This window comes from Gadus chalcogrammus, chromosome 23 (genome assembly GCF_026213295.1).
Source record: "Gadus chalcogrammus isolate NIFS_2021 chromosome 23, NIFS_Gcha_1.0, whole genome shotgun sequence".
In the NCBI taxonomy this organism is placed as follows: domain Eukaryota; kingdom Metazoa; phylum Chordata; class Actinopteri; order Gadiformes; family Gadidae; genus Gadus; species Gadus chalcogrammus.
Window position 1 is genome coordinate 7,467,965 of NC_079434.1, and position 14,560 is coordinate 7,482,524.

Below are 14,560 nucleotides of genomic sequence, written 5' to 3' on the forward strand. Positions count from 1 at the left end.
AGTGTGTTTGCTTTACTCCTGGTCGAGCTCAGACATATGAGCACAATATTTCCATATCAGCAAGTGGTCCCGACCTCTTAACCTCTAACTCTTTCTCTCTCTCTCTCTCTCTCTCTCTCTCTCTCTCTCTCTCTCTCTCTCTCTCTCTCTCTCTCTTCTCTCTCTCTCTCTCTCTCTCTCTCTCTCTCTCTCTCTCTCTCTCTCTCTCTCTCTCTCTCTCTCTCTCTCTCTCTCTCACCTTAAATGTCTCTCTCTCTCGGCCTCTCTCTCTCGCCTTAAATGTCTCTCTCTCACTCTCTCTCTCTCTCTCTGGCTCGCTCTCTTGCCATAAATGTCTCTCTCTCTATCTCTCACACTCTCTCTCGCCTTAAATGTCTTGCCTCTCTCTCTATATCATTCTCCCCATCTAAGTCAAACTCCCTCATCCCTTTCTCTGACTCCTTCTCTCCCCGGTCTCCCTATATTTTCTCTCTCTGTTAATAAAATCGAGACAGTAACTCATGTGGCTCCTGTGTTTTTGGAACAGGAAGATAAATCACAATATAAGGTGAATCCTGTTTATTTAGTGTTAAATGACATGTCTACCGGACACGCCCGACTCCCTGGCAACTCTCAGGTGGTCTGGAGACACCGGGGTCAAAGTTCGTCAGGGTGAAGTTACGAACACGGAAAATCTCCGGGATGGCGGGAGGCCGCGAATCAACACCAGTAGCTCTGATGGGTTCACTGCTTTGAATGTATGTATGTGTGTGTGTGTGTGTGTGTGTGTGTGTGTGTGTGTGTGTGTGTGTGTGTGTGTGTGTGTGTGTGTGTGTGTGTGTGTGTGTGTGTGTGTGAGTGTGTGTATATGCATATGTGCATGTGAGTGTGTGTTTGTGTATGTTAGTGTACGACCATGTCGTACTTTAGCATGCATATGGGCATGCAGTGCGTATCTGTGTGTGTCTGTGTGTGTGCAAGCCAAGCATGTGTATCCTCTGTATGTGTGTGGGTGGTATGGTGTGTGTGTTTGTCTGAGCATGTATGAGAATGTGTTTGTGTGATCTTGTGTGTGTGTGTGTGTGTGTGTGTGTGTGTGTGTGTGTGTGTGTGTGGGGGTGTGTGTGAGAGTCTGAGTATGTGTGTATGTGTGTGTGTCTGAGCATGTGTGAGTGTGTGTGTGTGTGTGTGTGTGTGTGTGTGTGTGTGTGTGTGTGTGTGTGTGTGTCTGACCATGTATGTGTCTGCATATGTGACCATGTGTGACCATTTGGGAGGATGTCTGTGTGTGTGTGTGTGTGTGTGTGTGTGTGTGTGTGTGTGTGTGTGTGTGTGTGTGTCTGATTATGTGTGTGTGTTTGGTGTGTGAGCATGTGTATGTGTGTGGGGGTCTGCGGTCTGACGGCTGTTTAGGTTTTGAGGCGATTAGGAGCCAAGGGTGCGTGGCGTGGAAGCCCTCCCTGAGAACCTGAGTGAAGCCATGCATAATAGAGCCAGCGACACGCACAATTGACTCCCTTCGGCAGTCCGGGGCACTGACACACACACACACACACACACACACACACACACACACACACACACACACACACACACACACGCGCGCGCACACACACACACACACACACACACATACACACAGACACACACACACACATGCTCACGCACAAATACACACACACACAAACAGGCACATGCGCACACACACACCAACACACACACACACACACACACACACACACACACACACACACACACACACACACACACACACACACACACACACACACACACACACACACACACACACACACACACACACGCGCACACATACACACATCCACTCGTCAGGAGTTCGAGTTTAAGGACAACCTAACTCAATTGACATCATTTTTTTATTGTAATATTGTCAGATTCTGATTAAGCAGATTAAGCGGAAATCATTTGAATCTATCCAGTATCGAACATCCGGGCCTCAACCAGCTGTTGAAATCAAGCCTTCTCCTGTAATGAGTAGTGAAGTAAAGATTATTGATCAGACGCTATAACATGTAAAATCATTACCTTTGTAATCAATTCTCCTCACTACTCAGAGAGGAATGCCTTTGAAACACCAAAAATGCTGATCGTCAAAGGGGAAAAACAACGTATTTGACATTCATCAAGGCCTACTGACTCACTTTTGTGAGGTCACTACTCACTACCACGATAGGCCAGGACTCCAAGTCCACCTGTGATTAAAGAAACAGAACACAGATCTGATGTTTGTTGCTAAACAACATGAAGATGAAGTGAGAAAGACGATCCGTTCTTCAGGACGGCATGCGAGGGTCGAACAGAGTTTAGGAACATGCCTGGAACAGACAGACAGAAAGAGAAGCATGCAGACATGCAGACATAGAGACAGAGAGTGACGCAGACAGACAGACTGACAGACAGACGGGCTTGCAGACAGGGAGGCATCAGTGGACAGACAAACAGACAGACAAGCAGGCAGGAATTGAGACAGGCAGTAACGAGGAAAGACAGATGGATACAGACGGAACAATGGACAAACAGAGAGCAAGGAAGGCAGGCAGCCATATATTGAGGCAGAAAAACAGACCGCTATTGACAGACAGACTGACAGACAGACACAGACGGACAAACAGAGAGAGGGGCAGACAGACAGATGGGGGGAGCAGGTGTTGTATAGTCCCTGGTTGTCATGGCAGCGAACGTCCGAGCGCCGTTGCAACCACAAGCGCTGCGCGGTGCCAGGATACCCGTCAATCTGTCAGCAGGACGCGGGCACGTCTGTCTGTCCGCATGTGTGTGTGCGTGTATGTTCCCCATTGTCTGGCCTCCCACGGCCCCGGTGATCCAGCCAAACTGATGTCTCAGCTAGAGGGCAGATGTACAACATTCCCGTGTCTGGATGCAAAAAAAGAACCCACACAACATACTTTGTGAAAAAAAGAATGCCTTTAATACATTGTGTTTTTTGTAAAACAGTTTAGGTTACAAAAGACAATTGCACACATTTTTGGTCAAATGAAGACATTTTGCATTAACAGGTCCAAACACTTGTATACATCTCGCACGCCAACTCGCATCGGTTTACATCTGGAACGGCACCACGAATTAGCCACGGTCGAGAGGAACCGGGAAAACAACCTTGCAGCGTGTTGGGCTGTTTATATAAGATGTGGTGCAGGGAAACAAACTAAGGAGCACATGTATTCAAGAGAGAGAGAGAGAGAGAGAGAGAGAAAGAGAGACCTTCAAGGAGCTAGGAGGTCATTCAGCAGGCTGAGGTCCTCCAACGATTCCAGGTTTTTCCGCTCAGATCTTGTACTTCTTCTTCCCCACCTCGCTGATCACACAGATATGCTGAGAGGAGGGAGGAACCAGAGAGGGGAAGGGGGGAGGAAGGGTGAGAGACAGGGAAAGGGACAGAAAGAGAGGAGGAGGGAAGAGAGGAGAGGGATTAGAAGGGAGGGATGGACAAACAAGAACGATAGAGAGAACGGGGGGGAGAGAGAGAGAGAGAGACAGGGAGAGAGAGACAGAGACAGAGACAGAGACAGAGACAGAGAGAGAGAGAGATAGGAGTTAATGTTAACATGATGCTATATCAAATGGATGTATTCATAAATGATTGCGTCTAGGTCTGGTAATAAAACAGTGAGGTAAAGATATTCGATTAGAAATCAAAAACCTGGCACAGCAGATTAAATTTGGAGTGCACTTGGAGTGTGTGTGCATGCGTGCATGTGTGTCAGTTTGTATGGGAAAGATGTTTCAATATAATTCATTTAATATCTTCTTTATATTATAGTATTGGTATAATTTGTCTTCTCTTTTTCATTCAGGCCCCTGCTGCTGGCCTTTATCGGTTGAAAAACGACGAGTACAATTGAACTTAATCTTGTAATATGTTTTCCACTTTCCGGCCGTTTCCTAAATCTAACTTAAGAAAGATATGACACAGCTGCATGGTTTCATTAATGCAGCTTGGCAGTACACTCCAGTTCATGATTCATCTTAAGGATGAAGATATGAGGGGCTAGAGTTTGTAAAAGTACATTCCATCCTTCAACTTTATCCTAGTATCGCAGAAACAGACACACACACACACACACACACACACACACACACACACACACACACACACACACACACACACACACACACACACACACACACACACACACACACACACACACACACACACACACACACAGGAGGCCTTTGAGGCTTTAATATTGTGATAAAGGAGATCTGAAAATAAACTTAACGAGATCCCCCTTCTTGCCCAGATATTGCTCACAGGCACATCAACGTGGTGGGAGAGCTGTGAGAGGCACAGAGGAAGGTTAGCTCAGCGTCCGTGCTCCGTCAGCGCAGCAGTGCTCGCTCTCACTATGGCATGTGAGCTATGGGCTCCCCACAACATACACAAGGAGACGGGGAAAGGAATACACCAATTACAAAACGGGAAGTCTACACACATGTACACACACACACACACACACACACACACACACACACACACACACACACACACACACACACACACACACACACACACACACACACACACACACACACACACACACACACACACACACACACACACACACACACGCTCACAAACACACTCAAACAGACTTACACTACACACACTCAATGCCAGGCTGATACATGCTCGGTGTGTTTTGGTTTCCGCAAAAGAGAAAGGTGTGCGTTTGATGTCAAGTATCTGCCCAACACCCCACCAACCAACGCTTTCATCTCTCTCTCTCCCTCTTCTCTCTCTGATCTTCAAAGGTCATAGGTCAGCTCAAAAGGCTTCAGAGGGAGGATCCGGGCTTACGTTCAGGTCACGGAAATACTCGTTGTAGTCCAGCGCGTAGCCCACCACGAAGCGGTTGGGGATCTCGAAGCCGACGTCTGGAGAGGCCGACCCAAAGCACAGTCAGGGAGAGGTCGCGAGTTAGAGCTGGCATCATGACGAGAGTCCCGTTGTTATGGTGACGTGTTGACGATTACAAGTATGAGCAAATCATAACTGGGAAGAAGACAATTTCTTTGGCTGAAATCAGTTAGCGTCGTCAGTTGGTTGCTTCATGATGTAACATAAAAATTATATTTTCATGATTAATTAAGTAACTCTTATCAGGCAAAATAGTCTATCATTGAACATAGTATGAACCTCTCTTTTATATCATATGTACAAGGCGCTCAACTACATTTTAACTAACAACAACATAGTCATTGATTTGACATGTATTCAACAGGACACATGTTTCTTAAACGATAACCCCCCCCCCCCAGGTTATGTTGCCCCCCAGGGGAAAGAGCTCTAAATTAGCTGTTAAATGATTGACAGGGGAAACAGCTTACAGTCTGGAAGGTTCTCCACCATGTTGGGCACTCTCTTCACCAGCAGACTGAAAAAGACAAGACAGCATTACCGCCAGTGGTAGATATGTACGCCCAGAATGCAGCAAATGGGACATGTGTTAGTTTTAACTACATTCAGTTAATCTCTTAAGACACAAGTTGTTGTGAAAAAGTATTGCATTGTTTACTTAATAAGTTATTTTGTCTTTAAAAAGATATTATAAATGTATACATTATTACATTCAATGTACGATTATTCATAAATGATTCAATATTTTACTCAAAACAGAAAGTGCCAAAACAGAGTGCTGTTGACCTGCATTTGGTCGAGTCCAACTAGACAACACCAGAACCAACAGGAGAGACACAATAGTGCCAGCGCAGCAGCAGAGGGCTGGTTATCTGCTCTCTGTGGTCTGTGGTCAGGGTGGGGGGGCACAGGGCGTGCACACAGAGGTCTGGGGGAGACTGATACCAGCTTCTGGTGGCCATCAGACCGCATCCCCAGGAGGAGGGGAGGGGAGGGGAGGGGAGGGGAGGAGCGAGCGAGCGAGCGAGAGAGAGAGAGAGAGAGAGCATTTTTGTCTGTCTTACTATGATGATCCGGGCCTTATGGCTCGACCACCATCTACAAGTTACCCCAACCGGAGAGAGAGAGAGAGGAGGAGGACCAGAGAGAGGACAGAGGGCACTCACGCAGTAACCTTCACCATCTTGGGCTCAAAGGCCTCCACGTGCTTCAGAAGTGCGTTGATGGTCTTCCCTGTGTCGACGATCGCCTGGGTGGCGGGGGGCAGAGAGATTAACGATGGAGGGAGGGAGAGGAAGGCTGGGAGGGGTGTGATGATAGAGGTACCGAGGAAGGGAACTTCCCGATAGAGGGAAGAAGGATGTTTTTTGCCTTGCTCTCTGGTGCCTTGCCTTTGGCAATGTCTGTACGTTTTTAAATAGATGTTGTTTTGAATTATATTGTGAGGTTTCAGCTAGACAGAGAGATACACAGACAGACAGACACTAATACAGAGACTCTGAGCAACATTTTTGAAAGGGTCATGATGATACAGCAGAAAAGCTCTGATCATGAATCATGAAACAATCAAGCATGCGATCTGAATGCAAATACAATAAAACCACTTACCTCGACTATCAGTACGTTCTGGATCACATGAAATAGAAAAAAAAGGACAGAAAGGTCATTTTAGGCATTGTCTTTTAGCTCCGAACACTAAAACATTGTGCATGCACCGTTCTCAAAAAAGCTCTTCAAATCAGAGCAGCGTTTCCCAAAAATGTACATGCGGCTGCACGTGTGTGTGTGTGTGTGTGTGTTTGTACGTGTGAGGGAAGAAAACACGTCACCATGGCAACAATCTGTACGGAAACATCGACGGCTCACACACAGACGGCCCATTCAGCCCTCCCCATAATAGCAGCCAGTGTCTGCAGTAGAGCACGCCCCCCCCCACCACCACCACCCGGGTCCCTTCCGTTTGCCCAGCGGTCGCACCATGGCTGCAGGGTTCAGCAACGGCCGGCTCAGCTCTCTTACCCTCACGCTGCACAGGCACTCAGACCCTCTCATCACCACCAGAGACCTCCCACTGGATTCAGACAGGGGGGGGGGGTCGGTGTAACGACAGAGGGGCAAGGTAGCGTGATAGCGGTGAGGTGTGTGTTACCGACTCCCCCCCCCCCCCCCCCCCCCCCCCTGAGGTCCATAGCCAACCTGTAGGCACCCTTGAGCTTAGATGACCCCTAGCCCCCGCCTGCTCCTGAACGACCTGCACCTGAATTAACTGAGAGTCGATTGGATCAAGGTGTCTGCTTAATGAGTAAACAGTCAAATATTAAGGAGAAGGTGAAGGGGTTAGGGGCATTCTGGTTCTAGGATGCCAACAGGTGAGGGTTAGTGCTAGGCTGCGGACATTTGGGATTGAGGAACCCTTCAACCAGCTGGAAATCAAACAGCCTCTCCTACTCCTCTCCCCGACCCGCCACCAGCCCTATCAAGGGTTTACCTGTGGGAGGGGGCGGGAGATGGTGGATCTACGGTTTGTGGGGGGGGGGGGTGGAGGGATCACAGACAGATTGCCCAACACTTGGCCAGGTAGTGAGTTGTACACCTGTCCAGGACTGGAGGGGGTCTGGGGGTGTGGGGGGGGGAGGGGAGCAGAACGGAGATAAGGAGCAGAGGAGGAAGTTTGAAGGGTGACTAACGTGCTTTAATGGGCTGCCAAACACCGAGACACCCAGCCATGTCAGCATCATCTCAGCCAGCGGTTGCTGTAAGAATGTATGAGAGTGTGTGTGTGTGTTGGTGTGTGGGGGTTGTAACCCGTACAACGCTTGTCTACTTGAAGTGTTGAGGCATGTGCAACCCTCACAGTGTTTAATCGTCCAGATGTTTAAAACCACAACGGGGAGATGGATGTGTTTGTTTAACCGACCCCACGGGCTACTCACCCCCTCCCCCCCGCATCGTGTTGTAAGACAAGATAGATATCAGGTCGACGAAAGTTTACGAATTTTTGCGTTGCTTTTTTTGCACATTCCAGAGGAGGAGGAGAACTTCTGGAACGTGACATCATGCTGGATCCTTCTCCGCTTTCAGGCGGTTCGGGTGGAACGGCCCGCCACGCCTCGGGATGTTGCTTCTCATACCTTTTCATTTCAACCCGAGCCCCCCTGTCCCTCTGAAGGACTTGGGGGGGCTGAGGTGGCCGAGGGCCCCTCCTGTCTCTCTCTAAGGTGTGGTTCCCTGAGGGGCGCGGCCTGAGGGGCCCGGACCCTGTGCAGTCAGGAGGATGAGGTGCTGGCGGCGGGCGGCGGGGTCGCGGGGTCACAGGGTCACAGGGTCACGGAGAGCTTTCAGACGGAGTCTGGAGGTCCATCTCTGGTGAGGCGTCACGTGGTTCTGCCGCCGGATCGTCTTCACGAGAGGGAATCCGTGATCGAGCCGTAAAGGCAGGCCGGTCTAAACCATCGTTGTTTATTGGGGTTTAAATTTTGTTTTTTTGTTGTTTGTTAATAAGAGGCAGACGGACGCTCGTGGTTTGTGACACAAGCACACAGCGCAGCCAATAGGGTTACAGTTGGGGTAAATTAATAAATTAATAATCCATTTTCCATTCCATATTTTGTCATTGGGACTTATTATTATGGTTTGGATAATTGTTAATGGTGGTTAATGGTTAATGGTTAGGGTCAATATTTTAAGGTTAATGGTTAATGTTTAAAGGTTAAGGCTTTTGTTTTAACAATTGTTTTTCCGAGGTTGGTTTTCCCTGACTTATAATGTCCATCAAAAGACAAAAAAAGGGCCTAGAAAAGCTAATTTAATATTTGGTCATTATCAGACACAGGTCATACTGAGCAGGTTGGGGCCAGGGGCCTCTCAAGGAGGCCTAAAGTCAGGCTGCTGGGACATTGGGGATCAAACCCAGAACTTTCAGTCTGGGAGCTGAACACCACAGCCACTGCACACACCTCGAGACCCCCTGACAGACAGAAGTGTGTGTGTGTGTGTGTGTGTGTGTGTGTGTGTGTGTGTGTGTGTGTGTGTGTGTGTGTGTGTGTGTGTGTGTGTGTGTGTGTGTGTGTGTGTGTGTGTGTGTGTATGTGTATGTGTATGTGTGCGCGGGCGTGTGTTTGTGCATGTGGATGTGGATGTTTGCATGAGCACATGTTTTGTTCGGTACGTGCCCTTAGACTATAACAGTCGAGCAAACAGCGTTATCTCACTGCACGGAGGTGTATCACCAGGGCTGCAGCCAGTCAGGAACGGCCCCTGTTTTACCAGCAGGTGTGATGTGGGTTAGCCAATAACAAACCATCACATCCCAATTGGTCAGAGTCCTCCAACCAGACGGCCGATGGATAGATCATCCCTACCAGTCGGAGCATTCCGTTGGACAGGCTGGTAGGTTGACCTGTCAATCATTCATCTGGGAGGCCCCTCCCATGTGTGATGTCACTAGAGGAGGGGCTGCTGCTCACCTTCCCCCGCAGGAAGGACAGGTCCTGACTCCCTATGATCTGCAGGTCCTCGGTGGACTGGTCATTCTGGGGAAGAAGCAATTCAATCCTTTAGTGCTATGAATCACAATTTAATAATGTAATAACATATAATTACATGTGTTTTCAATGAGAAGATATTTTTGAAGCGATTTAATAAAAATATTTAGCTTTTTTATGCAATATGAGTAGTCTAATATAAGTAGTGGGTTGAGGTTGATGGTTTTGTTCATAGACCTTTTTATTAAATATCTAGTAATGATACTGTAATTACGGTACCAACATACTTTGGCCCAGGAACTATTCCCTAGCGGATCTGTTGCCTGACTTATTAAACAGGGGCAAAATCATTTGACAATGGTGAACCAAAATACAAAATGCATTGGTTTGAAAAACTTAAAAAAGTATTCAAATAATTATTTTAATGACATGGTCAAATATTGTACATCAAATAAATAGGCTATGAAATTGTAATGCAATGAATATATTAGCACAATATAAGCCCAGTTCATAGTCCAAATTAGTATGATTGAATGTTGGTTTTCAGAGTGTGGATGGTAAGGTTCTAGTAAACAGAAAGAGAGAGTTACGGACTAGCCAGCATTTTCCTTTTCAGAACATTAAGTACATTATAAACAATCCTCTCTAAATGCTATCCCTGCATTACTGAGATGAGGGATTGCTAATGTGGCCACAGTCTGACCTCCTGCGTGAAGGTCTCATGACCCCATCATTGATTTATGATGTCATCACACATAGTCACATCATACTGTCCTGCCCGTGGCCACGTGACTCTCTCCACAGCCAGGTTTATTATGCGGTGATGTCATCGCTTGTGTGAGAGCATCTTGGGCCATCAGCTCACACACAATGTCCTCTTATGACCTTTAATCTGGATGTTTAAACACAGCCTATTGCTCCTGCGTTAGCTCGTTGTTACCATTAATATAGCTATGGCAGCAAGGAAGGGCTAATCGAGAAGCCAGGCACCGAACGAAGCTCAGCGATCGCTGCAGTAGTTTAGCAGGGAATCTATCGCCCTTGAAACGACCGAGTGGAGCATGCAAATTAAATGTACAACTGCGTCCCCTGCTGGCCACCATGGTGAAACGACAGGGATGTGTCTAGATAAGGGGATATTCTATGGTTCGAGATACATGGTATTTCATATTTCCCCGTCGTTCACTTTTTATAGTATTTATATTTAATGCTCACTTTTTTTTCTTCCTACTTGCTTGATTTAAACTTTTTTATATCAGGTCGACATTGTTATCTTTCCTAACATCGATACACTGCTTTGGCAATATAAATGTAGCCTACATGATGCTATGATACGACCTTCAAAATTAATAATGCAAAGTGAATAATGAAATAAATAATGAAATAAATAAATTGTATTAAAGGCTTTTATTGAAAGATTTGACGTGGTAACATCCATGTATTTACTAAATGGATTCATTATTCCAAACTAAATGGACTAAACACCCATTAAATCCAAATGTATCTGAGGGCACCCTGTTTGTGTGTGCGTGCGTGCGTGCGTGCGTGCGCGCGGCCCGCCCTACCAGGTAGCTCTTGAGCCTGATGAACTCCACGCGGGTCTCCAGGTACTTGTCGGCGCTGCGTCCGATGGCCTTGATGTGCTCCACCAGGTCGCAGCAGAACTTGTAGCCGCCCTTCAGCACACACAGCACCATGATGTTCTGGTCCGAGATGTCCTCCATGATGTGGCGCGCCAGACGCTCGATCCTGCACCGCCAAACACACGCCACACGTTACCCAAACACACGCCGCACGTTACCCAAAAACACGCCACACGGTACCCAAACACACGCCACACGGTACCCAAACACACGCCACACGTTACCCAAACACACGCCGCACGTTACCCAAACACACGCCACACGGTACCCAAACACACGCCACACGGTACCCAAATACATAATAATCAAGCAGTCAATCTGGTTGTCTGTGTGTGTGTTTGTTCGTTGTTGTGTTTGTGTGTTGTGTTTGTTTGTTGTTTGTGTAGGAGTGTATGGGTGAGTGTGTGAGCATTTTTAAGTGTACCCCTGTGTGTGTATTTGTGCAAGTGGTCATTTGTGTGTGTGTGTTTATTTGTGGGAGAGAGTGTACCTGTAGGAATGTGTGTGTCTGTGTCTGTGTCGGTGTGTGCATGCGTGATCGGCCCATGTGTGTGTCTGTGTGCATATTCAAGTGTTCCTGTGTGTGTGTGTGTGTGTGTGTGTGTGTGTGTGTTTTTGTGAGAGAGGGTACCTGCATGACCATGTGTGTGTGTCTACTTGACTATATGTGTCTGCGACACTGTGTGTGTGTGTGTGTGAATAGTATAGTGTGTGTGTGTACACGTGTGTGTGTGTGTGTGTGTGTGAATAGATTAGGGTGTGTGTGTACCGGTCCATGATGACACCGTGGGGTATGTAAACACTCTCCACGTCCTCGTGGTAGTGCTCTGGGTAGGTGAACAGCTTCAGGCTGTAGCCGGGCCACTCGTCTTTGATCTGGGATCAGCAGTACACAGTACAGTGTCGGGACACGCAGATAAACAAACACTTTACCATAAATCGATCAACTATAGCCTCAATAGGTCATCCACGGTAGGCCTATAGGCAACAGGACACAAAACAGGAAAATATTTGCACTTACAAAATCGAAATATGAACTATACATTTTCTTATGAATTGTACACATTTATTTTCCAGCCATAATTCATATCTTTCTATGACCATCGAAGAACATTTACAAATAAGGTGGCTTTAGGTTTGTTATCATGAACTCAAAATATACTCATCCAGATCAGAAAGAAAGAAAGAAAGCCAAGTAGCCCAATTCATGCATCAAACAGCAGTTGGAACAATAAACACCAGTGTACATTGTGTGTAGAAGAGAGAGCATCTTACCACGACTCTCCCTTTGGTTGACCTGTTCTCCATCTCTGGCGCAACCTGTCTCGTCTTCTCCAGAAAGATGATTGTTATTACTCGCTTCAAAATAAGAAGCACCTGTAGACCTAGATTGTGGAGGGCAATAGAGCATCAATATTGACCTTCCATCTTCCGGGGTTGAGGACTAAATCGATGACGGCGTGGCTGTGGGCCACATCAGGCCATAGAGTCAATGATAACGGCCTTCTGAACCGCCGAGGAGGTTGAACAGGAACCGACTGGCCCCTAGCTATGGGGCTGATAACCACTGACAACGTCCACTCTCCTGAGTGATAACGTTGGAAAGGGTGCATCAGCGCCCTCTGCTGTCTGCGCACGGCACTGGTGAGACTCGCAATACTTCTGAACGCTTCTAACACCTGTACGATTATATACGAGTTTCTATCATATTAGAAAAAAACAACAACACCATTATAAATATAATGTATAGTATAATTTAACCTAAAAAAGTTGTGTGTTCGGCCCAAAGAGCCCGTTGTCCGGTAGAGGGTACACGATAGCCATTGCAGCCCTGTTTTTGTCTTTTGGGTTTAGCAAAATGTTTAGTTGTAGTAGGTTGTGTTTAAACCTTAGAACATCCCCACAGTACACTTCTCACTCATCCTTACACTACACACACAACTGATTTTACCGATTACATGTAAATTCTTCAATTATTAGTTGTGGTTTTTCTGATAAATACCTACTACTTATGCTTCAATCATTTGTGTACTCCCATATTTTCTCCAATCACTGAGGCTGGTCGCGTAACCCTTACACTTCTTAACATTTTACATTTTAAAACTTAACCAAATGCTTACCGTCTCGATCAATGACAAAAACTCCCAAAGTAGCGGCAGCGCGTCTTTGGGTCACTGAGCCCTCCTTGATAACTGCGTTACCCCCTACCCCTCGTGAACGGGACGTCATGGAGCCAATTACATGACAGCTAATGAACCGCATGCGACTCCTGCTCAGCGGTAGGAATGCCCTGCTTTTGTTTTTTTTTTTACAATGAAAAGTAAAAGAAAGATATATATATATCTTTTACTTTGCATTAAAAGAAAGAGATATATATATATATATATATATATATATATATATATATATATATATATATATATATGTAGCGCCCCCATGCCATGGCTATGAACATGATATTCTAATTAACCCAAAAGTTAATTGGGACGCTCCCAAGTTCACTTTAAACTGACCACACGCTATATGTGGTAATCTACCCGATTTTATGTTTAGTTGTGTTGTAGTGTCTTGTAGAACTAAACCCCTAATGTATAGGAATCACTGCATGGTAATGACAATAAAAACACACATTATTTACTATGAAAGATGGTTTCATTGAATTAACACGTTAAACGTTAACAAGAATCATTCTGTGCATCGACCCACAGGTAAATCAATTCACACATGAAACCAAATGCATTTTGGAAATGTTCAAAGCAAAATAAAGTCCTATGCCGGCACGAACTATTTATCCCCACGTTGCAGGCCTGTGTCGTCGCTTGGGTACGTGGAGGCCAAAAACAGAACAGCCGCTTCACTCACAGGAGCAAACAATCAAATGTACCTTTCACCTCACTTGGCGGGGTGTGTGTGTGTGTGCGTGTGGAAGCGATCGGACAGTCGCGGTCCTCGGGTCGACTGGTCCACGCTGGAGTTTTATCCAAACCGACCGCACTCAGCCTTCTGCCGCGTCCACGTCTGGAGGCAGGCTCAGCATCTCCAGAAACCTCAGAAGCACATCCCCGATCACTGATCTGGTGGTTATCTATCCGACAACCGGAACAGTATACCTCTAGTCCATTTCCTAGACAGAGTATTAATCGCATGTAGGTATAATTAGATCACGAGCTCGGACTAGCCGTCCGTACTCTTCCTGGTTCACACCCTTCAGCTGCCGAGCTTCCAACCTTCTAACCCTCCGGTTCAAAGGACACGTTAAGAAAACAACCAAAACGTACATACTCAAATGAAAATTAAATACAGGCCAGGCCATAGGAAAATAAAACATTCTGCATAATGCATTCAAAATCATTAAACATTTATTAACACCTTTTAACTTAAAGAAAATTAAAGGAAAATATAGCACAGGGCTACATATATATATACACCGGTATATATATATATATATATATATATATATATATATAAATATATATGAAGTCTTATCGAAGTTCCTTTCATCCCGTTTAGATGGTTCCCTTGTAGGCCTACTTTAC

At 46.2% G+C, this 14,560-nt stretch overlaps 1 protein-coding gene across 3 annotated transcripts; it reads right to left on the reverse strand.

The window, feature by feature from the left end:
• Positions 1-2,947: 2,947 nt before the first annotated feature.
• prtfdc1a (phosphoribosyl transferase domain containing 1a) lies at positions 2,948-13,300 on the reverse strand. 3 transcript variants are annotated; one of them, XM_056584277.1, is made up of 10 exons: positions 13,145-13,300; positions 12,300-12,353; positions 11,794-11,900; positions 10,947-11,130; positions 9,364-9,429; positions 6,506-6,523; positions 6,064-6,146; positions 5,368-5,414; positions 4,838-4,914; positions 2,948-3,351 (listed from the first exon to the last, which is right to left on the reverse strand). In XM_056584277.1, the coding sequence occupies exons 2-10, from the start codon at positions 12,330-12,332 to the stop codon at positions 3,304-3,306; spliced, it is 663 nt and encodes a 220-aa protein (XP_056440252.1). In that variant the 5' UTR covers positions 12,333-12,353; positions 13,145-13,300; the 3' UTR covers positions 2,948-3,303. The 3 variants fall into 3 exon arrangements, with proteins under 3 accessions (XP_056440252.1, XP_056440250.1, XP_056440251.1); XM_056584275.1 differs by having other exon boundaries at positions 12,300-12,409; XM_056584276.1 differs by lacking the exon at positions 13,145-13,300 and having other exon boundaries at positions 12,300-12,568.
• Between the last annotated feature and the right edge of the window lie 1,260 nt (positions 13,301-14,560).